General features: G+C 42.4%; 1 protein-coding gene across 1 annotated transcript in view; it reads right to left on the minus strand.

Moving 5' to 3' along the window:
* The window catches only part of LOC149205697 (CBBY-like protein), a 346,883-nt gene that overhangs the window by 284,064 nt on the left and 35,804 nt on the right, over positions 1–27,015 (minus strand). The window contains exon 4 of the mRNA XM_089393529.1: positions 2,259–2,325. Within this exon, the coding sequence (XP_089249655.1) occupies positions 2,259–2,325 (67 nt within the window). The remainder of the gene's footprint in view (positions 1–2,258; positions 2,326–27,015) is intronic.

The raw sequence follows: 27,015 nt of genomic DNA on the forward strand, positions 1-27,015 counted from the left end.
TGGAAAAACCCAATGCGGGAAAACTGGTGCAGCAGTTCTGAGGGTTTTATTATTATGCAGATTTCTTGAGTACAACTAGGGTGCCAAACTAGCTCACCCAACAGAGATTTTTACATGACAGTAATACCTCTTCTCGGAGACAGATATTCAGCAAGTCTGCCCCACAAAAATCCTTCCGGCGCTTCTCCAAGGCTCTGCGTTAGCCCTGCTAGCCTCAGCGTAGCTCTAGAACCCTCTGCATCAACCTTCTGCCTCTCTGCGTCAGCTCTCTGGCCTTCTGCATCACCCACGCAGGCCCCTCAGCCTCTGCGCAGTCTCTAGCTGCCTCTGCGTGGCTCCTGCTGCCTCTGCATCAGCCTCTTCAGTCACTGCGCTGACCCTCTGAAACTATCTCTGCCTCTCTACTATGTACTCACTTCCCCTCGCTGCAACAGATCACTTGTTCGAATTTTCTCAGCAAACCCCACTCTAGAAAAATCGAACTGACTGATCAATCTTGGTGTATCTCCAACTGACCCTCAAGCCTCCTCTTATACTTTTTCTGTTGAGTCTTCAACGGCCGAGATTAAGTCTCTAATTATATTTTGCTTGATCCATGTTATTTAGAACATTCTCACCCAATTTTATATTAATACCCATTAATATTTTAATTTTCCTAAGTTTAGACTTAGGAACTCTATTAAAAATATTAACTATTTTAATATCTCTCTAATCGGGTGGAATTTCCCCAAACCATTTGTGGGTCTTGGATATCTCATGTGCTTTAGCCTCTCCACCAATTTTCATGGCTAGAGCACATCCGATGCTACCACAAATCAACACAAATGACCTCCTCCTCCTCTTTTATAGCTCTGATGGATAGATCTCCAAGCCTCTAGAAGCATCTTATTTTATTATTTTATTATTATTCTAGAAGCTCCTCCATTGACTTTATCTTAAGTGAACTTTTAATTTTATTTTATTTCACTTAAGTCACTTTTGGCCCATTTTCTCTAATTAGTTATTTTTCCTTAATTAAATGACTAATTAAAGTCATTTTTAATTAAGGAAAATGGTAAATCACCCACCATACTCTCTTCAGCCACCAGAAGTCACTTCTCGGCATCCCATCCTGTAGATCTTCTCGTTTCCGTTCCAACGAGCTATTACACTAAGGTGTTACATCAATTAATCTCCTCGGAATGCCACCTCGAGCATAATTAATTTAGGCCCCATAATAATGCTAATTTGAAAGTTGTCGAAATGTGACGGAACGAAAGACAAACTACGCAGATGATGAATTATATCAAGCGAATGCCATCAGATCCCATAAAAACTCCTCAAAACTCCATCGAAACCCCTGATGACATAAATCCGCTCCACTGACCTGGCCATCCCCTGCCCTGGAAATCCTCCCTGGCTGTACTATGGAGGAAAATAAAAATGGGGACATTACATAAGGTGTGAGAATTAGTATATATAGGAGGTTGCTATAGTCATCATTATGAAAATTAGCAGATTACCATTGTATATGAATATATTTGGGGTTATCGGATATTATCCTAATATCTTGGCATTACCATGAAACTTTCATTATTACTACTTGGGAGTTGTGCTTCATGTCTATATCTAGTGTTTCAAGTGTTTATCATGTTGTTTTGGGTTAAAAAAAATTAACACCAACATCTTGAATGACCTTTAAGATCAAAAAGTAATATGTAAGAAAACAAAGAAATTGGATTCTTGAATACTCATAGGAAATTATAGGATAGCTTTTGCATACAAAAGAATTTCTAAGTTGTTTTTGTTGCAATATCTCATATGTAAATCTTCATTATTGTTATTATTATTATTATTATCAGCATAATATCTTAGCGTTACCATGAAACTTATCATTATTACTACTTGGGAGTTGTGCTTCCTGTCTATATCTAGTTTATCAAGTGTTTATCATGTTGTTTTGGGTTAAAAAACATTAACACTAACATCGTGAATGACCTTTAAGATCAAAAAGAAATATGTAGGAAAACAAAGAAATTGGATTCTTGAATACTCCTAGGAAATTATAGGATAGCTTTTGCATACAAAAGAACTTTTAAGTTTTTTTCGTTGCAATGTCTCATATGTAAATCTTCATTATTGTTATTATTATCATTATTATCATTACTATTAGCATTTAAGTATGTTTTCTTGAGATTAACTCGGTATCCATGTTATTGTTATAGTGTACTTAAATCCCAAAAATTAGTTAAAGAATGTTAAATCATTGGCATACATACTGCCTTCTCATTTGAAGTACTACATATGGCAACTTTGACCCCTTTCTCCAATGCCTCATCAATTAACCTGTGAAGTAAGCACAATAAAACTCTTAGATAATCAAGTTGTTATTTCTAAAAATTTAAAACACTTATTTTCTAGTTTACAGCCAAAAAAAATATATTGTTCATTGTACCTATTTATAGAAGATTAAACTATTCACATTTATTTTATGGAACACTATTGCAATGGTTGCTTGGAATTGCTTTATAATATCTAAAGCCGGGAAAAACTGTTTTATAGTGCATATTTGTTCATTAATTACTCCCAAATACTTGAATATGGTGATGAAGAACAAGTGCATAGGATTCAGATGATAATACACATTTTTAACCAAATGTAGACAATATAATGATACTTCTACAACTTACAAGACAATATTCCAACATAGTAGGAGACTATTGTGAGCCAATATATGAAGTTTGATGAGGATGCGAGGTCCTCTAGTTCATAAGGTTCTCCTTTGAGGATTGACAGGAGTGAAGAGGTTGTTTCTCCAAAGGTTGATTCAAAGGTCAGAGATGACTTGATTCAAGCATGGATGACGTGAGATTGGAGATGGATATTCATCACCTTGTACTCTAGTATGCAAGAAGCCAATATGGATTACCCAAACATTGCATAATGCACAAGTAGGAGTGCCTAGATCTTCAATGAAAGCACATATACCTCTAAGGCTATACATACCAATCATATTGCATTGGCTTCTTCCATCCATGAGCCTTCTAAATGTTTTGAGGAGGTGAGATGTGATGCCTTGATGGAGGATTATGTCTAGATTTATTTCGACATTATAACAAGTTTATATTCGTAAACGGAAAGTTTGGTTGAGTTGCAAAGCGTGCAAACTAGTGTTTGTGAAAACACTTCCCTCGTAAAGATGCAATGTTGGCTTTCAAAGTGTTTACACCATGCTCGGGTGTGCTTCATGTGATGTGGGTTGCATGGTTTATGGATAACCCTTGATTGTTTAATGAAGGATAAACAATTAATTCACTTGCTTATTGATTTCTAGGCCTTTTATAGATATTCATATGGAATTCTTCCTTGGAGCATTGGAGACCTATGTAGCTTCATGATGGCCAAATGGAGGGTTGCTTGCTTGCTTGGAGGATGCCTTGCTTTGGAGAAGGAGCATCAAGCATTCTTCACGAAGATTCCAGTTATTAATCTGCAGAGAGTTTGCATTAGCCAGTGTGAATTAGCTAGTGCGAGTTGTTGGGAAGCAGTTTGATTTCCAATTGTCAAAGAAAGTTACCGGAGGAAGTGTGAGTTGCTCTAGCGAGTTGTTGGAGGAAGAGAATATTGTTGGAACAAATTTCTAGCGAGTCCCAGGAGAGGTTGTGCATATTTCCAGTTTTTCCAGTGTGTGTTGATGGAAGGAGGCGAGAATTGCACAGAGGAGAGTCAAGTTTTTTGGAGAGGTTCGATTTGGCCAGAAGAAGTGGAGAAGAGATATTGTTGGAGCTTTTCCAGTGAGAGGCAAGCAGTCTCTGTAATTCTCAATTGTTGAAGATTTATTAATAATATAAACCCTCATTTTTTGCACTGGTTTTCCCCACACTTGGGTTTTTCCAGTGACAGATGTCCAAAAATATTGGTGTTCATTATTTGTGTTTGTGTGCAATATTTTCTTAATTCCTATGATTTATTTATTTTCTTCAAAGTTGCATAGTGTTTTATTCAGTGTTTGATGCATACAAATTGCGGAAGACAAACAATCAAATTTGATAGGTGAGTAATAACCAGTAACTACAACAGTATTAAAATTTCACATGGTATCAAAGTATATTTGAGGGCAGAAAAGGCTCTACGTAGGCACATGAAGAGAAAACCCAAGTGTTTAAAACCCAGTTCGAGTTTTTCAGTTTATTTGGGTTTTGCTTATTTCTAAGGGTTTGTAAAATGGCCTTAGCAGGTTTGAGAGATTAGGACAGATTGGATGGAGCCTCAAATTTTGGCGTCTGGAAAGCCAAAATTTCCTTGTTGTTGGAAGAAAATGGTCTCAAGGAATATGTGACCAGTGTGATAGTCGTTCCAACAGATCCAACACAACTTTCAACATACCAGAAGGAAGATGCCAAAACATGGAGGATAATCCTTGATGGAGTCAAGGACCATATAGTTCCGCATATTATTGAGTTGGATACAACAAAGAAAATGTGGGATGTTATTTTGAAATTGTTCCAAGATGCTACCACTAACAGGAAGCTACTTCTCAGAGAAAAGTTGAGGAATACGAAGATGCACAAAGGTGAAGACGTTACCAGTTACCTCACCAGACTTAGATTGGTAAAGGACGAGTTAGTTGCAGTGGGAGATAAACTAGATGATGACAAGATGGTGTGTATAGCCTTGAAAGGATTTATGAAGCAGTTCAATGTATTCATCCAAGTGATCAATGGACAAGACACAATACCGGGTCGGGATCGATTATGGAGCGATTCACCCAAGAGGAGTTGAGACTCAGTCTTGTCAATGGCAGTAGCAGTAGGACTCAAAAGAGTGTGGAACAGTAGGAGAGCGTGGCCCTAGAAAGGAAAGGAAAAGTGCAGAAAGGGTCCAAAAAGGGGCCAAACCCAAAAGGTGAGGAGAAGAAGGACCTTTCCAAGGTCAAATGCAATTGATGTCACAAGTTCGACCACTATGTCAGCAATTGTCCACAGAGGAAGAAGACTATGAAGAAGGGAAAGAAGCAAACAACAACTTCAGCGAGTGTAGATGAGATTTCCAACAGGATGGATCAAGAATTTGTAGTAATAGCTTGCCTATCTAACTCGACCTCACAAGGAGTCTGGTATATAGACAATGGGGCGTCATTTCACATGACAAGAGTTAGATAGTACTTCTCCAACTATAAGGAGGAGGACATCAGAATCCAGATGCATATGGGGAACAAGTCCTAATGAAACCTAGTTGCAAGAGGGACTATTCTGTTTCGGAGGGAGAATAGGAAGCGGATTCTAATTCATGACATATTGTATGATTCAAGCTTGGGTATGAACTTGATTTTTGTATCTATCCTTCAGGATAAAGGATACGATGTACTCCTTAGAGGGGTGCAGGTGTTGATTAGGCACAAATATTGGAGATCAACTATAGCGATTGAAGTTAGAAGCGACTGGTTGTACAAGTTACAGATGGACACTCCTAAGGCACTAGTTAGCAGCAACAATCCGAGGAATCAGGGGGAGCCATGGTATAGGAGGGTGGGCCATATACATCATGGAGCACTCAGATTGCTTCGTGAGACAGTGACAGATGTTCCGAACGTGAGCACAGAGCATGACAATGCTTGCAAAGGATGTGCATTGGGGAAGTTTGCGAAAGCAACTTTTCCAAGTAGTGACACCATATCGCAGGGTATACTTGACCTAGTGCATTCAGATATATGTGGACAGATGTTTAAGAAGTCTCTTAGGGGATACAAGTACTTCGCTACTTTTATAGATGATTTCTCCAGGAAGATCGAGATATATTTCCTGAAGACCAAGGATAAGGTCTTCAGTCGCTTTCAGGAGTTCAAAGCTCTAGTGGAGAATGCAATAGGCAGGAAGATCAAGGTTCTTCAGTTAGAAAATGGAGGTGAGTACACGAGAAAGGAGTTCCGAGAATTTTGTACTAGGGAAGGAATCAAGAGAGAGTGGACAGTTCCTTACAATCCACAATAGAATGGGGTTACTCAAAGGAAGAATCGTTCTATTTCAGAGGCAACGAGAGCGATGTTGTAGGACCAAGATTTGCCATGCTACTTATGGGCAGATGCATGCAATACGACAATTTACATGTAGAACAAGGTTCCACCTAGAGCGTTGGGTAAGATGACACCAAAGGAGGCATTCACAGGGAAGAGACCATATGTCAATCATTTCAGGTTATTTGGTAGCCTAGCGTATTGTCACATTCTAAGAGATACACATTCGAAGCTAGATTAGATTGCAGGGAGAGGATACTTCATTGGGTACAACGAGACCCCTAAGGCATATCAAATTTTTATTCCAGCGGTCAGGCAGATTATAATTAGATGAGACATCAAATTCCTGGAGGACAAGGCATATAGGAGGCCAGAGATTTGCCAACAGCTAATGATCAGAGTGAGCAGCCAATAGAAGCTTTAAGAGTTGAGCGGTAGGATCAGGGGCAACGGAGCATAAGTACAATGACGAGTACAAGCACTAGCTCAAGTGCAAGTGTTCCTGAGACTTCACAGAGTATGGAGCAGCAGATGCAATAGATCAGGGAGATCCATCAGGAGGACATAAAGGTGGATATTCCATCTTCTACGGTTAGCAAGAGGAACCGTGAGGTTCAGTAGACACTGAGGGAAGCTTAGGAGTTTATGGGAGCTCCTAGGACGGGCATCAGGCAGTGGAGACAGCCAGAGAGGTACATTGGGTACATGGTCTTGGTCGGTCAGTTAGTAGATACCAATCCTTCCGACTATCAGGAGGTCGCACAGCAAGAGGTGTGGCGAGATGCGATGGTTGAGGAGTATACCTCAATCATGCAAAATGATGTGTGGGAGGTTGTGTCGAAACTGACAGATAGGGGGGTGGTTGGATCCCGCTGGAGCTTTAATATCAAGCATGGTGCAGATGTCAGCATCGAAAAATACAAGGTGAGGTTCGTGGCCAAGAGGTTCTCTCAGAAAGAGGGGATAGACTATGCGGAGATATTCGCTACTGTAGCCAAGTATACTTCTATCAAGGCGGTGATATCATTAGCACCACAAATGGAATGGAAAATCCATCAAATGGATGTCAAGAAGGCATTCCTAAATGGCGAGTTGGGGAAGAATTGTACTTTGAACAACCGGAGGGCTTTGTATAACACAAAAGAGAGACCCACGTGTGCAAGCTGAAAAGAGATTTGTACAGGCTCAAGTAGACTCCCAGGGTGTGGTATGAGCACATAGACAGATACTTACAGGGAATGAGCTTCATGAAGAGTGAGGCGGATGTGAACCTCTACTATTTGGTAGTTGGGGGTGAGGTTCTCATTCTTGTCTTGTACGTACACAAATTGTTTCTAACAAGTTCACTGGGGCTCATAGAGGAGTGCAAGAGGGACCTTGCAGCAGAGTTCGAGATGAAGGATTTAGGGCTCATGCATTACTTTCTAGGCATGGAGGTGTGGCAGAAAGATGGGGAGATTTTCCTTAGACAAGGAAAACACTGCATCGAGATCCTGAGGAGATTTTGTATGGAGGATTGCAGAGCTATGTCTACACCCATGATCACGAATTGGAGGACGGTAGACGCATCCAGGGAGAAGGATGTAGACCCCACCTTATATAAGCAGTTGATAGGCTCTCTCATATATTTGGTCAACACTAGGACAGATGTATCCTATGCAGTAAACTCTCTTAGTTAGTTCATGGTGGAACTAAAGAGAGTGCACTGGACAACAGCTAAACATGTGTTGAGGTATTTGTGTGGCACTATTGAGTATGGAATTAGATATGCTCGAGGTGATGGTGTCAGGTTGGTTTCCTATACTAATGCAAAATGGATAGGTAATAGAGTGGATCGGAAAAGCACTTGAGGGTGTTGCTTCAACATGGGATCAGGAGTTGTTTCTTGGTACAGTGAAAAGCAAAAGTTTGTGGCAATGAATTCTGCAGAAGCAAAGTACATAGCAGTGAGCATGGCTACGCTAGTAGTAGCCTTGATTGGTCAGAGGGTTGAAACAATGGTGATACACTGTGTTGGCATTTCTAAGTCTATCTATTAGAAATCCTTCATGTACTTTTTGATTTATTTCTTCCTACTTGTTCTATTAATTAACAAGTTATTTACCATGTAAATACTGAAAATAAATACAAGTACGTGCTCAACACATACAGATCATCATCTGAAGGAAAAACAAGAACACAAGTGACACCGTTATTTTTGGACTAATGTCCCCGGAAAAACCCAATGCGGGAAAACTGGTGCAGCATTCTGAGGGTTTTATTATTAAGCAGTTTCATAATACAATCTGGGTGCTAGAAATGGCTCACCCAACAAAGAATTCCCTTGGCAGTAGTACCTCTCAGTCGGAGACAAATATTCCGGCTAAAAACACTGGATGAACAATCCCACAGCGCTCAGCTCCAATCTGTCCCACGAAATCTCCCAGCGTCAGCCTCTCTGGCCTTGTGTCAACCCAACTAGCCCTGCGTCAGCCTATGGAGGCTCTACATCAATCTTTGGAGCCTATGTGTCACGACCGCTGGCTTTCCTCAGGCACTGTGCAGCTCTTGGTTGCCTCTGCGTGGCCTCTGACTGCCTCTGCATGGCGTCTAGCTAGCTCTGCGTCCCTCTCTCCTGGCTTCTGCGCTGATGCTCTCGGTACCCTCTTTGCCTCTCTGCTTTTATATTCACTGCCCCTCAACTGCAACTCTGATCACTCCTTCGATTTCCTCAGCAAGCCCTACCCCAGAAAAACGAATTCTTGATCAACTCGGTGTATTCTCCAAGTGACCCTCAAGCCTCCTCTTATACTTTTCTCGTTGACAATTCAACGGCCAAGATTAAGTCCCTAATCAATGGCTAAGATTAGATCTAGCTTGATCCATGACTTTTGGACCATTCTAACTCAGTTTTATATTAATTCACATTAATATTTTATTTTCCCTAAGTTTAGACTCAGGGACTCCATTTAAAATATTAATTATTTTAATATCTCCCAAACTGGTTAGATTCTACCCAAACCATTTTTGGGTATTGGAGATCTCATGTGCTTTAGCCTCTCCAAAAATTTTCGTGGCTAGAGCACATCTGATGCTACCCCAAATCAACACTCCCTCTTAGCGAGGATTGTGCTCTAGTAATACTCCTCACTGAGTATCACCCTGATCATCCGGCATCGGTCCTTGTGTTAATGCTAGGCCTGCTACCCAACATCCTCTATACTATTGCATCATGTACTGCTACCCATGGCCCTGCCACTGCCACTGCTACATCTGTACAACAACTCTCTCTACATCTGTGTTATCACCCATGGCCCTGCCACTGCCACTGTTGCATCTGCACTGTAATCCCTCTCATCATGCTACATCATGTTGCCCATAGCACTACCACTGCTAACTGCTGCACTGCAACTCAGTTATTGAGAAGTAAGTAACTGATCTCCCAACTCTGACATCTCCGTCAGTCTTGCTACTCCTCTTAGGGGTTCCCGTAGCAAGGTATAATCCAAGAGGTTGGGTACCTCGAGGATCTTGCCCCTCGTTGCATGTAGTCTATCTGACTACAGCTCGATGTCTCCCCACTTCCTCTCACAAGGTGCATGAGCACTCACTGCATAGTCATCATCTGTCTCCACTTCTTTCTCCGCCCTTGCTGGCGCAGCCTTGGTCTTAGAAGCCTCTCCCTTGCTCTTCTTCCTCGGACACTGGCTTGCATAATGATCCAATTCCCCACAGTGGAAGCATTTGACCTTGGAGAGGTCCTTCTTCTTTCGTTTCTCTTGCTTTCCCTCAGAGATGCTAGAGCAGCATCCTCCTCTTCCTCCTTCTTGATTCTGACCCCTTTGCCGCTGCTTCCTGCCTTGGTTAGCCTTTTGATCTCTTCCTAACGAAGAGTCGCCCACAGTTCCTCCCAATCTGGAAGGCTCGATCTGCCCAGTATGCTATGGACAAATACCTCCCAGTCCTCTGAGACTGCGTTTAATGCAGCCCTCACCATTAATTCCTGATCCGGTGTGGCCCCTATGGAAGTCAGTTGATCCCGGATCTCCTTTAATCGACCAAGGAAGATGTCGATCTGTTCTCCTTTCTGCATTTGATATGACCGCAGCTAATCTTCTAGTAGCATCGTCCTCTACACCAAAGTATGCTGATACAATTTCGACGGGGCCTCCCACATTGCATTTGTCGTGTCCTTTTCGATAATATGTGGTACTACATGGTCCTTGACCCCGTCAAGGATGATGCTCTTGGCCCTCACCATTGCCTCCTTGTATTTATCGTTCTTAACTGTGTCAACTGGGATCGCTATCGTTTTCAAGGCGAAGTCCTTGAGACGATTTTTGTCTAGAACAGACAAGATCCTAGCCTTCTAGACTACGAAGTTTGAGGCTCCGTCCAGTCTGTCCTGATCTCTTACCCCATTCATTGCCATCTCGCTGCTCCTCTTTCAACTCTTTCGAGTCTCTCTACTTCCCTCCTGGAAGTTCTTGGTGTGACTCCCTCTGAGCCTCGATTTCCCTCCTGGAAACCCCTCTCCCAATGTTGAGATGCCCCCACTCCGATCGTTAGTGCAGCTGCACCACTAATCCAGATTTCTTGGCTAGAAATCCTCGATAGCAACTCCCTCCTCCATGATCTTGCCCTATTAGGTACTGTTCCGACCACAGTGCCCCACCATCTTCACTCTGCAACTTCCCCACAGCCTCCTATGCCCAGCAAACTGAAGGTTAGAGCCTCTAGACTATGCACAATCCCGACACCAGCAAAATCCGCTCCTCCTGGACACAAGCGTCAATCCTTCCTGACTGAGAAAGATGACCGGACACTATGTAGGTCAGGGCTGCTCCTTTATGCCACTGCGTTGATCCTTCTCCCGGCTCAAACTTGATGATGCAGGCATTACATCACCCCTTCCTTGTTGCTTTTCCGCTAGGAACAACTTCTGTCACTTGGGACAATTGTTTCTACTGCGGCTGCTCTGCTCGACTGATGCCCTTAGTTCTCCTGTGATCTGCAACCACACTCTGATACCATGTTGGAATTTCTAAGTCTATCTGTTAGAAATCCTTCATGTACTTTCTGTTATTTCTTCCTACTTGTTTTGTTAATTAACAAGTTATTTACCATGTAAATACTGAAAATAAATACAAGTACATGCTCAACACATACAGAGCATCAACTGAAGGAAAAACAAGAACACAAGTAACACCGTTATTTTTGGACTAATGTCCTTGGAAAAACCCAATGCAGGAAAACTGGTGTAGCGATTTGAGGGTTTTATTATTAAGCAGTTTTAGAGTACAATCTAGGTGCCAGAAATGGCTCACCCAATAGAGAACGCCCTTGGCAGTGGTACCTCTCAGTCGGAGACAGATATTCCGGCTAAAAACCCCGTATGAACAATCCCACAACTCTCAGTGCCAATCTACCCCATGAAATCTCCTAGCGTCAGCCTCTAGGCACTGTGTCAGCCTCTCTGGCCCAACGTCAGCCCAACTAGCCCTGCGTCAGCCTATGGAGCCTCTGCGTCAGCCTCTAGAGCCTCTGCGTCACCCATACTGGCTTTCCTAACGCACCGCGCAACTCCTGGCTGCCTCTCTGTGGCCTCTAGCTGCCTCTGTGTGGCCTCTAGCTGGCTCTACGTGGCCTCTAGCTAGCTCTACATCCCTCTCTCCCAGCTTCTGCGCTGATGCTCCCGGTACCCTCTCTGCCTCTCTGCTTCTGTATTCACCGCCCCTCAGTTACAACTATGATCACTCCTTCGATTTCCTCAGCAAGCCCTGCCCCAGAAAATCGAATTCTTGATCAACTCGGTGTATTCTCCAAGTGACCCTCAAGCCTTCTCTTATACTTTTCTCGTTGACAATTCAACCACTAAGATTAAGTCCCTAATCAACGACTAAGAGTAGATCTGCCTTGATCCATGACTTTTGGACCATTCTAACTCAGTTTTATATTAATTCACATTAATATTTTATTTTCCCTAAGTTTAGACTTAGGGACTCCAATAAAAATATTAATTATTTTAATATCTCCTAAACTGGTTAGATTCTGCCCAAACCATTTCTGGGTATTGGAGATCTCATGTGCTTTAGCCTCTCCAAAAATTTTCGTGGCTAGAGCACATCCGATGCTACCCCAAATCAACACACTGCGACAACAAGAGTTGCATCAGGTTGTCTGAGAATCTGGTGTTTCACAACAGATCCAAGCATATAGACATCAAGTACCACTTCATCAAGGATTGTGTACATCGTGGGATTGTTCAGCTACATTATATACCTACAAATGAGTAGGTAGCATACATACTGACGAAGGCTTTGGGTAAGGCGAGATTCATCTTCTTCAGAGACAAAATGGGTGTTTTGCAAAACACCTTCCTCGCTAAGAGGGAGTGTTAGTTTATGTAGCTCGGACAAGTGTTCTAGTCTCAGATAGTGTCCATGAGGCTAAGGAACACAGTGGATTAATTTTCTCCAATACCCGAAAAAAAATTCTAAGAAAAATTACCCTAATTAGAATTAATTAGCAAGATTGTTTATTTTACTAAGTCTAACTTAAGGAAATGGCTTAATTAATCGGGATTAATTGAGGTAAATCGATTTTCCTCTAGTGACTTCTAGAAAAGTCATTTGATGGGGTCAACATGATCTTAGCCATCGATTGATATTAGCTTGTGACCGTTGATTACTCAACGAAATATTATAAGAGGAAATCAATGGGCATTTCGAGAACACATCAGAGACAGATTTACAGTGATAGCAAGGGCGCAGCGATAGCGTGGAGGACACCAGCAACGAGGTTTCAACAAGAAAATTGACAGAATTTCCAGAGAAATTCTTCATGAAGAATCTAGTTATTCTGAGAGTAGGAAGGAGACTAAATTAATCTACAGAGAGGCTGCATTAGCCAGTGCGAGTTGTTGGGCGGCAGTTTATTTCCAGTGTCAGAGAGAGTTACCGGAGGAAGTGCAAGTTGCTCTAGCAAGTTGCTAGAGGCATAGAATAATTTTGAAATGAATTTTCGAAGGCAATGCGAGTTCCAGGAGAGGCTATATGTATTTCCAGTTTTGCTAGTGCGTGTTGCTGGAAGGAGGTGCAAATTGCATAGAGGATAGATGAGTTTGTTGCAGAGGTTCGATTATGCCAAAAGAAGTGGAGAATAGATATTGTCGAAGATTTTCCAATGAGAGGCAAGCAGTCTATGTAATTATCAATTGCTGAAGATTTATTAATAATAAAAACCCTCATCTGTTGCACTGGTTTTCCCCAAACTTGGGTTTTTCCAAGGACATTTGTCCAAAAATATCGGTGTTCATTATTTGTGTGCGCAAAATTTTCTCAGTTCCTATGGTTTATTTATTTTCTATGAAGTTGAAGTATTGTTTTATTTAGTATTTGCCGCATACAAATTGCAGAAGACAATAATCAAATTTGATAGGTGAATAATAATCAGTAACTGCAACAGAATTAAAATTTCACAGTGACCTCATGATCATTAATTTCTGTTAAAGTTGTTGTCTGTTGCTTCTTCTTTTCACCCTTCTTTCTATTGAGACATTAACTAACATAGTGTCCCAGTTGATGACAGCCAAAACACTTGATTTTACTCAGGTCTTTTTTTTTCTTCTCTCTCTTGGAGTTAGACCCTTTACTTGAGCCTTTCTTGGGTTTGTCCTTTCCCATAAGAGCAATGTTCTCGTCATCCTTACCTTTATAGCCACTGCTGCTACTAGCATTGACATAGCTCTTCCTAAGCTCCTCCTGAGTGAAATTGCTCCAAAGACAATCCTAGCTAGGAAGGTCTTCTCATCCACTAGACAAAGAAATACCACTGCTTTGAGAACCCATTTAACGCAGTTCTCACGAACTCTTTGTCTTCCAATTTTTCTCCAATATCTGTTAACTCATCTTTGACTTGTCTGGCCTTGGTAAGGTAATTGACAATGCTTTCTCCCTTGTTTTGTCTAGTGTTTCGCAGCCTCTCTTTGAGGATCAAATTTATGTTAACAATTGCACTCTGGAACAGATTTAAGATGCCATCCCACATCTTCTTACACATATCCAACTTTGCAATATGGGGTACGATATGATTTTTGACCCCATCTTGGATAAGACGTCTAGCTTTGGCATCCTCCTTGCGGTCATCACTAACTGTGTTGGATTTCTCGGTACGACAATAATAGATGTTGCATACTCCTTTAGCCTGTGCTCCTCCAGCAACAAAAGTATCCTAGATTTCTAGATACCAAAGTTTGATGCACCATCAAGTTTATCTTGATCCCTCAAACCAACTAAAGCCATTTATGAAACCCTTGAACAATAAACCCCAATAAATCTGAAGAGATCTAAAGAAAATCAACCTATGTGATGAAACCCTTGGTTTCTCCTTCAAAACACTCACACTCAGATAAAGAAACACCCCAACACAGTGGATAGCTCTAATACCATGTGAAATTTCTGCTACCCAGAAGGTGTTATTAACCCTGTTCATTATTCTAATTACTTATACGTAGCAAAATTAATTTATCAATTGAAAGTAATGAATAAAAACATGAATAACACCATTCAGCAAAAAATATTTGTAGCAGAATACAAGAGAAATCAATCACACAAATAACACAAATATTTTTGGACAAACATCCCTGGAAAAACCCCAATGTGGAGAAAACCAGTCTTTATTCTAAGATTATATTATTAATCATCAGCAAATCTGATATTGAGAAACTACATAAACTGCTGGCCTCTCACTGGGAAAGCTCCGACAAATTTATCTTCTCCACTATTGATCAAAATCGAACTAAGAAATTCCACGATCTCTCTCTGCAGATCTACACAGCCATCAGGAAGCAACTCGGCCCGCCTCTAGCAATTCGCACTGCCTCACACTAGCAATTTGCACTACCTCAGCCATTTTGCACTACCCTCTGGCAACTCGCACTAGTCACACGTGCAGTCTTCTAGAAATTTGCACAGCCTTCTAGAGATATTTCAACCTCCACACATCTGCATTCACTAGGCGACTCAGCCTCCTCCTGAAGCACACGACCTCATTTGAAAAGCTTGGCCTCCTACAAAAAGAAACTGACCAACAAAACTCCCTCTGAAACTCAGAAGCTAGAAGTCTTCTCGGATGAAGAATAAACCTAAAAAAATTCTTCCTCAATCACTGTTGTTGAAACTCTTCTAGTGTCCCATTGAAAACTCACCCAACAATACTCACTCGATGATCTCCAAATGTTACTCATCAACCTCTCTTTATAATCTCTCATTTACAAATGAATGGCCACGATTAGAAGTTATCTTTTCCCAATCGATGGCTAACATCATCTTAGAAACCTTCTACAAGCTTATAGAGGCAAATTGATCTTATCCCAACTAATGTCATTTAATTAACCACTTTCCCTAAGTTTTAACTTGGGAAATATTTCAAAAATCGAATTTTGACTTAATTAAGACATTTTCCCTATTTGAAAATTAAGAAAAGTTACATGGGCTTGGAGATAATTAACTCCTATGTGTTCCTTAGCCTTAGCGACACCTCTCAAGGCTATAACACCTTTCTAAGCTATAATATTTAACAAAATCCATGATTTCCAGCACCATATTCGAGATTGGATTTGCTAATTAGCCTAAGAAATCTTTGCTGCTTTGTACTCTTTAAATGAGCTAAATATCTTAAGAATGAATCTGGAATTTCACCTACCGCAACTAAACCCTAAAACCATATTTTCCCTAAATCCTTTGATAATCCTTTCTACTTCACATATTGTTGGGCTTAGATTGCCTTAAGGACATCCTTGATCTAGAGGAGAGCTATAGTCCAAAGGGGGAGATAAGGCTACTAAGGTGATAGTGGATAGCTTAACTAAGTCACCCTTGGGGACTCTGTAATGTTCCTAAGTAGGAGTGTAGGTGATATTAAGCAAATAAATTGTGCATCAACGTATAAAAATAAAACACACATCAAACATCCATGAAAACGCTGCCAATATGGAACTGTTGAGCTGTATTATTAAAAATATGCAGGCTAGATACAATATGAAATGGAATGGTGCACCTGATCTTGTCCCAATGAACAAGAAATACCAACCCCGGGTGGGAAAATAGCTAAGCTGAAGTCTACCCAGCTGTTGTGCCACTCTGCACTGCGTTGCCCCAGTAAACTGTTGCCCTATTGAAATTCGACTAGTTGGAAGGTGCTCAAAAACTACCCAGAAAATTGTGTGTTTTTAACCGCGGATTCCTTGGACAAAACCCAGAAAAACCCAGAAGGTAATTTAGCTAGTTTTGACTTTGGATTTTCGACCCCCTTGGAGCCTCTCCCCAGCTTTGACTGCCAATTTCGACTTGCAAGAAACAACCTGCAAATCCCCCAGCAAAATCCTCCAAAATGCTAGTTTTATCTGTGTTATCCAACTCCTAACTCCCAGGATGGCTCTTGGCCAAGATCAACTGCTCCCCAAGTCCCCACGAATTGCTACTGCATGGCCTCTGCGAAGTCCCTCTATCCAAAAATTTGTAATGTCCCTTCCTTAATTATTTTGGAACAGGACTAGTTTCTATATTTTGGGGCCAATTTTGGAGGTGATGGGGCCCATTCAATTTTTATTAGGAGATTAGACTTAGGAGAAGTTATTTTGTTATGGTTAAATTACACATTGGGGCCACCCACACTAGGGAAAGATGCACTTCTTAGTTCGGTTTGCATGAAGATGGTTAAGTTTTGCATGTAGGTGGTTAAGTGAGGGCCCACGATGGAGATAAAATTGGAGGGAAAAGTGCTCCACGAAATCTATATAAGGAAGGTAGCTCTCTTCATTTCATTCATCTTATTGGAGTCTATTGATTTCTCTTTGGTTGCTCGAGCTACTTAGCCAAGTCATTGGCTGTTTAGCACGAGTTCTTTAGCCCTTTCTTCGGGGGACTTCAAGTGCCACCCTAGGAAGGTTTTCTTCATTTCTTCAGGAGGAGGATCACATTGTGATTCCCAGCAGTAGCATTCCCTTCCAGGTTGTGCGTATTACTAGGGGACGCAGTGGAGAGGAGGCCGAGTTCATTGGTGGTGCTTAGCAGTGGAGATTTGATGTGAGATTTTCCGGAGAGGAGGCTAGGGAGGATTGTCAGCATCTAGGAGAGTTTGGGAGCTGATTGAGCTTCTGGCTTGGCAGTGTGACTTTCGCACTACCTGGGCTAGCACAGAGGCAGTGTGTGGGAGCTCATTTGGTGGGTAGAGTATCAGTCCTTGAGGCTAAGATTTGTCGTGGAGGTTAGAGGAGATATTTGGAGTGGTGTTTGCTTCCATTTCAGAGCTTGGAGGAGGACTTTGTGGTCATTCCTTGCAGGCCATATTTCTGGAGCTGTTTGGAGGGCGTGGGCCATAGAAGAGGTCGAATTTGGGAGGTCAAAATCTGGCCAAACCATTTCTGGGTTTTTCTAGGTTTTTGACAAGGATCCCAGATATAAAGTTTCAGAATTTTCTGAGCACCGGAAGTGGGGTTTTCAGCCGTATCTTTGCAGTAGACAGTGCAAAATTGCTAGGGAAAGGATTGCGGGGGAGCGCCCCCCCTCTCACACCCGCTCCCAATTCGCGTTCCAAGCGGGAGCGGCTCTGGAGCGCACTCCCTGAAATGCTCCCGAGAAGGGAGCATTTTGGGAGCGCACTCCCTGAAATGCTCCCTAGGAGGGAGCGTTTTCAGGAGCGTGCTCCATAAAACACTCCCGAGGAGGGATCGTTTTCAGGAGTGTGCTCCCTAAAAAAAACGCTCCCTACCTCTTCGGGAGCGTTTAGCTTTTTTTGCAATTTTTAATTCCAATAATGTTCCAAATGCAATTTTTTTCAAAGAAACAAATAAGTTTTGAGTGGGGCAACTTAATGATCAAGCCTATGGCCCTAGTATTGATATGCGATTCATGGTAATGTTAAATTCTTAAAGCAAAAGTTACATTCTCCTTAATCTTCATTTTCATCCTTTTATTTTAAGAATTTAACATTACCATGAATCGCATATTGAATTTTGTCATGTATTAGGGTATGGAATCGTATTTAATCAAGAGCACCAATCCCTCTATGTACCTTGATGTTAGTGACATTGGTTGTCGAACTCCTCTATCATGACCCTCCTAAAAATGTACGCATCACTCAAACAAAATCTTGACTTGACATGCTATGCTTTTTCTATCTTCTGTTAATGCTTAGAGGGTGATATTAATGACAAAGATCCATATACAGATCCAGAGGTAATGACAAAGATACCTTTGGATATTAATGCTTAGAGGGTGATATTAATGACAAAGATCTTGCTTTTCCAACAAGACTAAAAAATTGGACATTTCTTGTGGTGGCAAGAGGCCCAAACATAAGCAATTACTTGTCTATTCTAGTTTCTAGTAGTTTTAATAACTATTGACTCTTTCATATTTGTTATGATTTTTTTTAAACAATATATGACAATTTAAGTTTGAAGTTGGCAATTATAACTCATTAGTAATGAATTATGAATATGATGCTTCATGAAAGTTGAAAGTTGTTTCATTTCATTTCATTTTATAACATTTCATTTCATAGATGTATTTTCTACTTTTTAATAGAAATGTTAAAGGGGACCGTTTGGTCCACTGGCTGGGCATGTTGTAATCATTGTAACCTACAGTCCCGTTGACCTATTATGGTCATTTGTTGGACATTAATAAAATTATCTTATCTTATCTTATCTATTTCATGTTAGATATTATTTGTTGTAATGGTTACACTTAGCTTACAAGTACAACTTTGGTGATCAATGATGATAAATGTTATATATTGAATTTTGAAAGCTTGAAACTTTAAGATTGATGAATCATGAGACTCAATATGTTGTATGTTACTATGTTACTAACTTGTGGACGTGGTTGATGAAGATTATAACTTCTAGATGATTGTTGTTATATGGTTCAATCTATGTTTTTAATTTTTTTTATATCTAATTCATCATTCTACATGTTTTTGTTGACATATATGTATCAAAATATAAAAAATATAAAAATATATATATTATATAAAAAACGCTCCGGGATTTGCTCCCAAACTGGGAGCTTCTGAAAATGTCGCTCCCGCTCCCCGTTTTAACTCCCACTCCCAAGTAACCTTGGTTGGGGATTGCATAGTGCCTTTGGGGGTCGATTTTGGGAGTTCAAAATCGGGCCAAACCATTTCTTGGTTTTTGTGGGTTTTGGCCAAGGAGTTTGTGGCTAAAGTTTCATCACTTTCTGAGCACCGGAGGTGGGGTTTCTTGCAGCTCCTTTCCAGCCAGCAGTTGTAGTTACTGGGAGACAGCGCAGAGCATTAGAGGAGCAGTTCTTTCCAGCATTGAGATTATTGTTTGACACCTGAGTTCCTTCAAGCTTGCCCTTGAGGCAAGCCTAGGTGCATTTTACGCACTATTGTACTTGCTCCACTCCATTAATAAAATGGCTCAGCTGGTTCACATTTCTGTTGTGTATTGAGTATTTGTTGTTTGTTTAATTTTTCTGTGTATGAATCGCATTTGCTTTTGTATATCACTGTCTGTTCCAAATTTTCTGCATTTGGGACATTACAAAATTCGACTAACTGATGCGCTGGTCTAGCTGGCTGCAAACTCCAGCGAAATTGCCTTCACTGTGCTGCCTCCTCAGTTCCTGAATCTCCCAGCAAGCAATGAATCCCCTTGCTGACCTCCAACTCCTCCTGCGTGTTTCCTCGCTGCCCAAGAATATGCAGTTCCCTCTCTGCACTAATGGCTGAAGTGTATTGTTGTCCTTGACTCCCTGAAACTCCTATAGAACAACCTCCCTAGGGTGGGCACAAATGGTCCCCCGAAGTAGAGGTTGAATCTCCCGCGTGAGAGATTCATGGCTAAACAACCAGTAGACTTGCTAAGCAGCAAAGCGTACAAGTGAGTGTTTGTTTGCAAATGTAGAAGATGGTCGAAAATGAGAGTTGATCCTCCTTTTATTACCTTGGGCCTCCTTAGCCTCATGTGGGCCCCTCCATCCACCCATTCGATTTCCCTCCAAGCACATCGAATGGCCAAGTTTGAATTCCCCATGTGGGTGGCCCCCACATTCCACTAGCTGCTAAATAAAGTCGAAATTGCCCCATAGTTCCTAAGTCTAAGTGTGGGGTCCTCCTCCTAAGTCAAAATTGTGCCAAAAATGTGTAGTTGCACCCTGTGACTAATGTTTTTGAGAAGGGACATGACAATCCTCCCCTCCCAAATGTTGCTTTCCCTCAAGCAACCTCAACGCTGGGTGCTCCAATATGTGCTCACCTTCCCAGGTGGCATCCTCATCCGACAAGTTCTTCCAGTGTACCAAGAATTCCCTGATGGTCCTGCTCCTTAGTCTCCTTTCCCTGCTCTCCAAAATGGCCTCTAGTTCTAACACCAAGTGGCCCTCATCATCCAGCGAGGGTAGATCAGTTGTTGCCGTCACCTGTTGTCCCAACACCTTCTTCAGGCATGAGACATGAAACACATTATGGATTCTACTCCCTGGAGGCAACTCCAGCTCATAAGCCACCTCCCCAACTCGCCTAGTCACCCGGTAGGGCCCATAGAAGCGTGGTTGTAGCTTCTCGGCCCCCTTCTGTTTCAGCGTAGACTGCCTGTAAGGCTGCAGCCGGAGGTATACTAAGTCCCCCTCCTCAAAGTGCCTCTTTGTCCTGTGCCGATCTGCATAAAGTTTTTGTTGATTTTGGGTTGTCACCAAATTATCCTTGAGAGCCTTGAGGATATCTTGGCTCTCTTGGACCCAGTCTTTGGCCTTTGGGGCCCAGTTGTCTCCAAAAACAATATCAACAAAAGTCAATGCATCATATCCATAAAGGGCACGGAAAGGAGTCATACCAATAGACATGTGGTGCGTAGTGTTGTAGCAGTACTCGCCCAGATGCAACCACCGAATCCACGTCCTCTGCTGACCTGTCACATAGTTCCTCAAGTACCCCTCCAACCACTGATTAACCCTCTCCGTCTGGCCATCAGTCTGAGGGTGATAACTGGTGCTAGGAGTGAGCTCCGTCCCAACCAACCTAAAGAGTTCCTGCCAAAAGCCAACCATGAATCTGTTGTCTCTGTCGCTCATTATGTTCTTAGGGAGCCCATGCAGCTTGAAAACCTCCCAGAAGAACAAAGTAGCAACCTATGCAGCCGTGTACCTAGTGGGGATGGTGAAGAAGTGGGCAAATTTGGTCAACCGATCGACCACTACGTCTATGCAATCATTCCCCTATACTGTGGGTAGCCAAGTGATGAAATCCATCGAAATACTTTCCCATTTCCCCTCTGGAATGGGAAGTGGCTATAGTAGTCCTACAAGGTGGGTCAGCTCCCCCTTGTTCCATTGACAGGCCTCACACTCCTGTACGTGCTGTAGCACGTCCTCCTTCAGGCCCTTCCACGTGAATCTCTCCCGAACAACCATATAAGTCTTCTGGAACCCCTGGTGTCTGGACAGTGGTGAATCATGAGCTGCCTAGAGTATCCTCTCCCTCAACTACGAGTTGGGCACTAACTAAATGCGCCCCTTGTAATAGATGACCTCATCCATCATATGGTAACACTCATCTGCATGTGTCCCCTCCAATACCCCTCATGCCCTCCTGTGTTGAGATTGCAACAAGATGATGGAGCTTAGTGAAAAGAGTCGCCTTCACTAAGTGGGCCCGCAGGCAAATTATGGCGCAAGTTTTATTTTTTATCACAGTGTGGATGATCACAGTGTGGGTGACCACAGTGTGAGTGATCACAGTGTGAGTGATCACAATGTGGGTGACCAAAGTGTGGGTGACCACAGTGTGGGTGATCAAAGTCTATTTTTAGACTGGCTGTCAAAAATAGAAAAGTCAAATATTATTGTCTCATAATAATATTGGACTATAAACTTGATCTTATTCTCTTGGAGCACTTCAGTTTGAGCTACAGATGTGGCCCATGCAGCTGTCAGAAGGAAGTACGCTTTTCTTATGAGTCAATTGAGTTGTTGCATGCATGAATTCAGTTAGAACTCAATCAGTTGAGTTTGGTGGAGTTGATTGTGGAGTTGTGTTCAGTTTGACTTGGTTAAACTAGTTGTAGTTAGTCTAACTGCAAATAGACTAATGATGAGTTTTTAAACTAATTATTAACTCATAATACAACTATAGAATACATCAGTGAACTCAGTTGCATGTTAGTGCATGTTCAGTTCAGCAGGGATAGGTGTTAGAGAATTAGATTGCTATCAGTTGTGACTATAGTTGTGCATCAGATCTTGCACAATCAAGGGATTGAGTATGCCAATGAGTTTGCTCATGTATTTGCCCAGTTTGAAGCTTCTTCTCACGTCTTACACATTGTGAGTGATTCTTTGAAGGTGAAATACGAGTTTGGTAGACCATTCTCATTCATTCTTGAGCAGGTATTGAGCAGTGGAGGCAGGCAAGCAGTGGAATAGATTTGGAGATCAGATCTGAGCTGTATTGTGTGTAACAGGTGGAGCTGGTACTGGATTGCTTGTGATAAGCATTGTACTTTGTAATGTTACATGGTCTCAATCATTAATATACAGATAGTGTGGGGTTTTTAGCGAGATGCTTTCCCCGGGTTACATACTGTGTTAATGTGTGAATGCTCTTGATGTTTTATTGTTATTGATGCTGCTATATTGATGATCAACGTAGAGGAGCTTATGTATTGTGTATGTATTCCACAATAGTACATGATCAGGATAATCTCTGTTGAATATGTGTTAAATTATTCAAAATTTCTACATCATGTCCTTGGAGTACTCCACCAACAACTGAGCCCTCCAATCCTGGCAGATGCTCATGAGAGATAACCCAGCTGGTCTCCGAGATAGATCATCGGCCACCACATTGTGCTTCCCCCGCACATACTCGATGTCGAAATCATAGGCCTGCACCTTGTTGACCCATCTTTGTTGCCTGTCATTGAGGCCCTGCTGCCCCATGAAATGTCGAAGACTGTTGTGATCAGTCTTCACTCGGAACCGGTTGCCCACCAAGTACTGGCGGAACTTGGCCAATGCATGCATAATGGCCAACATCTCCTTGTCATATATGGAATATGACAGCTCATGCGGTAGGAGCTTTCGACTCTCGAAAGCTATGGGATGCCCCTCCTGTGACAATACTGCTCCAACTCCTACCCCAGATGCATCACACTCCACTGTGAATGGTTGGGAAAAGTCCGGAAGTGCCAAGACAGGGCAACTTCTCATCACCTCCTTGAGGCGATCAAAGGCAACTTGTGCTCCATCAGTCCATGCGAAGGCCCCCTTCTTGGTCAAGTCAGTCAAAGGTGCTGCCAGCTGCGAGAACCCTTTGACAAACTTCCTGTAATAGGTGCAAATGCCCAAGAAGCCCCTCAGCGTAGTCACGTCTTGGGGTACTAGCCAATCCTGAATGGCCCGAATCTTCTCCTCATGAACTATCACCCCATCTGCTCTAATGATATGCCCTAGGTGGAGCATCTCAATCAACCCAAACTCGCACTTGGAGAGCTTGGCATAAAACTGTTGCTCCTCCAGAATGCGCAATACCTCCTCCAAGTGTTGGAGGTTCTCCTCCCACATCCGACCATAGATCAGGATGTCATCGAAGAACACTAGCACGAATCTCCTCAGCTATCCCCAGAAGACATGGTTCATGCAAGACTAGAATGTGGCTAGAGCGTTGGTCAACCCAAATGGCATGACCAGAAACTCAAAGTGCCCATAGTGGCACCGAAAAGTTGTCTTTGGGATGTCCTAATCCCTCACCCCGATCTGGTGGTACCCTGAACGCAGATCAATCTTAGAGAAGTACTTGGCTCCTCTAAGCTCATTCATCAACTCGTCAATGCAGGGAATAGGGTACTGGTTCTTAAGAGTCTTACGATTGAGGGCCCGGTAGTCAATACACATCCAAAGGGTTCCATCCTTCTTCTTCACCAGCACTACTAAAGAAGTGAAAGGAATGGAATTTGGCCTGATATGGCCCAATGCAAGCAGCTCCTGGATGGCCTTCTCTATCTCGTCCTTATAGGCTTTGGGATGCCTGTAAGGAGTAGTGATCACTGCTTGTACACCCGGCTCCAACTCAATGGTGTGCTCAAATCCTCTGTCTGGTGGTTGCCTTGGTGGAATGTCCCCAAACACTACTGCATACATGTCCTGTAAAGCCTGTATGTCTGCTGGTGGTGGCTGGGTAAGACTCCATGCCTCTCAAGACCACCAGTTTGCCATCTGTCCCAATGAACTCCATCTCTGGTTTCCTCCAATCCGTCATGACTCGCCCAAGGGAATACAGCCACTGGACACCCATCACCACGTTGGTGTCTAGCACATCGACCACAAAGAAGTGGTATGTCATCAAGTAGTTCCCCATAACTACTGTCAAGGAGGGCACATATCTGGTGCACTAGATGGTATGGTCCCCTAGCACTAGGACCGAGAAACCCTCACACTCCCCTCCTCTGGACCAGCTATGCATCTATGAAATTGTGGGTAGCCCCAATTTCCACCAGCACTGACACCCTCTATCCCTGTACAGTGCCTCTGATCCTCAGTGTCAAAAACTTAGGAATCCCACATAAAGAAGCAAGGACTCCTCCTGTTGGAGTAAGAGATGCCCCTCCCTGTGGAGGTGGTGGTGGTGGTCCTCTGTCTGTCAGACTCTCTCCATCTGTCCCACCACAATCCTTCTCCACCTCATCCTCCTGGTCACTATCAAAAAAGACCTCAATGCAGTGTGCTCTACCTGCAATGCACCTATAGCCAGGTGCCTAGGGCTCTCTACATGTGAAGTTGTTAATTTTAGGTATGTTCTATGCTTAGAGCAATTTATTTCAATTTTCACAGTTAGCTCAATATCTTTTCTAGATTAGCAATCACATCAGCATTAAAGTAAATTCCAGATAGAACATAAACATAGATCATAGAAGACAAGCCAAGACAAGAGGACACAAGATGTGGCGCTAGCCAGGGACAAACCCCAATGTGGGGAAACCCTTGATCAATTCTTCTTATATGTTCTTCAATAATTCAGCAGAGAGAGAGAGAGATAGCACATATACAACATAAGTCAACACGTTGACTTATCTAAATAAGAGCATAGATCATCTCTAAGTAGATGATACATGAGGTCGCTGAACTCAGTTGAAGACATGTTGCTTCAACTGATTCTCCCAGGTGATTCCATCACCATACTGCACCTATCATTGTGCTGCTCCTCATCATCATGCTGCACCTCACTGTGTTGCACCCATCATCACTATGTTGCATCTCATCGTGCAATTGAAGACATGCTGCTTCAACTGATTCTCACAGGTGACTCCATCACCATACTGCACCTATCATTGTGCTACTCCTCATCATCATGCTGCACCTCACTGTGTTGCACCATGCTACGCCCATCATCACTATGCTTCATCAATCATTATTGTACCCATCACTGTACCGCATCATGTACCATCATATGCCATTGATGCACTATGTTTGCCATACTGCCCCATGTGCTTGATGCACCATGCTTGCCACCATGTGCTTACTGCACCTTGCTTAACATATTGTTGTTCCATTGTTAGCATGCCTTTGCTGTTGTCCCATTGCACCATGTCATTGTTGTTGTTAGCATGCCTTTGCTGCTGTCCCATTACACATGTCATTGTTGCTGTCCCATTACACATGTCATTACTATTGTCCCATTGTTAGCATGCTTTCATTGTAACATTGTTGTACCTTCCTAAACTGCATCATCATGTTATTTAGATGATTTTCTATTTGCTACATTGGTGGGCAGCCTTTAGGTGAGGCCATCAACAGTCCTACCTATTGGCATGCTGCTCCAACTCTGTTTGTTAGAGCACACTGTTGTATCCTCCATGTTATCCCACACTGAAACGCATAAGGACTGCAGCCAGCTTCATGACCAGCAGTTAGGGTGAGACTAGATACTTATTGACTGCGGCTAGGGATCTTTAGAACAGCAGTATAGGACCTGTGTTTAGGCCTCTCCATATAGCGTCATACGCTGCCCTTTCTTGCACCCAAGACACCTCTATGCAGCCCTAAAACAGTCTACCCTACCTCGGCCTCCCTTACAACAATTCGGCCCTCCAAAAGACCCATGACTTGCTGCAGCTAAGACCTTTTGTTTGACTGCGGTTAGGGCATCCTATAGACAGCTTAGGATCACCCTTGGGACAGCGTATAAATCTCTTCCCTGACTGCAGTTAGATTTCATTAGGGCAGCGTATAGGTGTCTACAATTAGGGCTCTTTCTTTCACTGCGTCTAGGGTTAGATCTCCCCTCTAGGACTACGGCTAGGGCTTGTTAAGGCCTCCTCCATAGCTGCGTTAAACTTCTTCCATGACAAAGGTAAGGGCTCCTTTAGGTCAACGTATAGATCCCTTCCATAGCTTCGCTGGCCTGTCTTCTTTGTTGTGGCTAGGGCAGCCTCCTTTCCTCCAACATCTAGGGCTTCCTCTCCTAGATTTCTCTTCCACTAAAACCCAAAGCGAGTGGAGAGAAATCAAGAGAGAAGTGTGTGTAAAATGACTCTCAAGTCATCTCCTTTTATACTAAAACGTTGAGCACATGTGGGTGTTATTTAGTTGTTGGCCGACCTTGACGAATTGTCTTATAACCAGTGTGGAAAAAGTCGGGAAAAAATCGGGATTAAATCCCGATTTTTTTATTTTTTTGGCTGGCCGATTAAATCGGCCGATTTTTTGCCGATTTTTTCCCAGTCGAAAAAATCGGGATTAAATCGAAAAAGTCGGGATTAAATCGGGACTTTTTCCAAAAAATCGTGGTATTTTTTTAATGATTTCTTTTTGTTTGAAAAAATGGGGATTTTATTGAAAAAATCGGGATTTTCTTGAAAAAGTCTGGATTTTTTAAAAAATGAATATTTTTGTATTTTTTTTAATTTTGCCGACTTTTTGCCGACTTTTTCGAAAAACTCCCGACTTTAACGACTTTTTCAACTTTTGGACCCTTGCCGATTTAATCCCGACTTCGACTTTTTCCACATTGCTTAT

Source organism: Pinus tabuliformis, chromosome 1_2 (assembly GCF_031772625.1).
Source record: "Pinus tabuliformis cultivar Carrire ecotype Pingquan chromosome 1_2, CPIR1, whole genome shotgun sequence".
In the NCBI taxonomy this organism is placed as follows: domain Eukaryota; kingdom Viridiplantae; phylum Streptophyta; class Pinopsida; order Pinales; family Pinaceae; genus Pinus; species Pinus tabuliformis.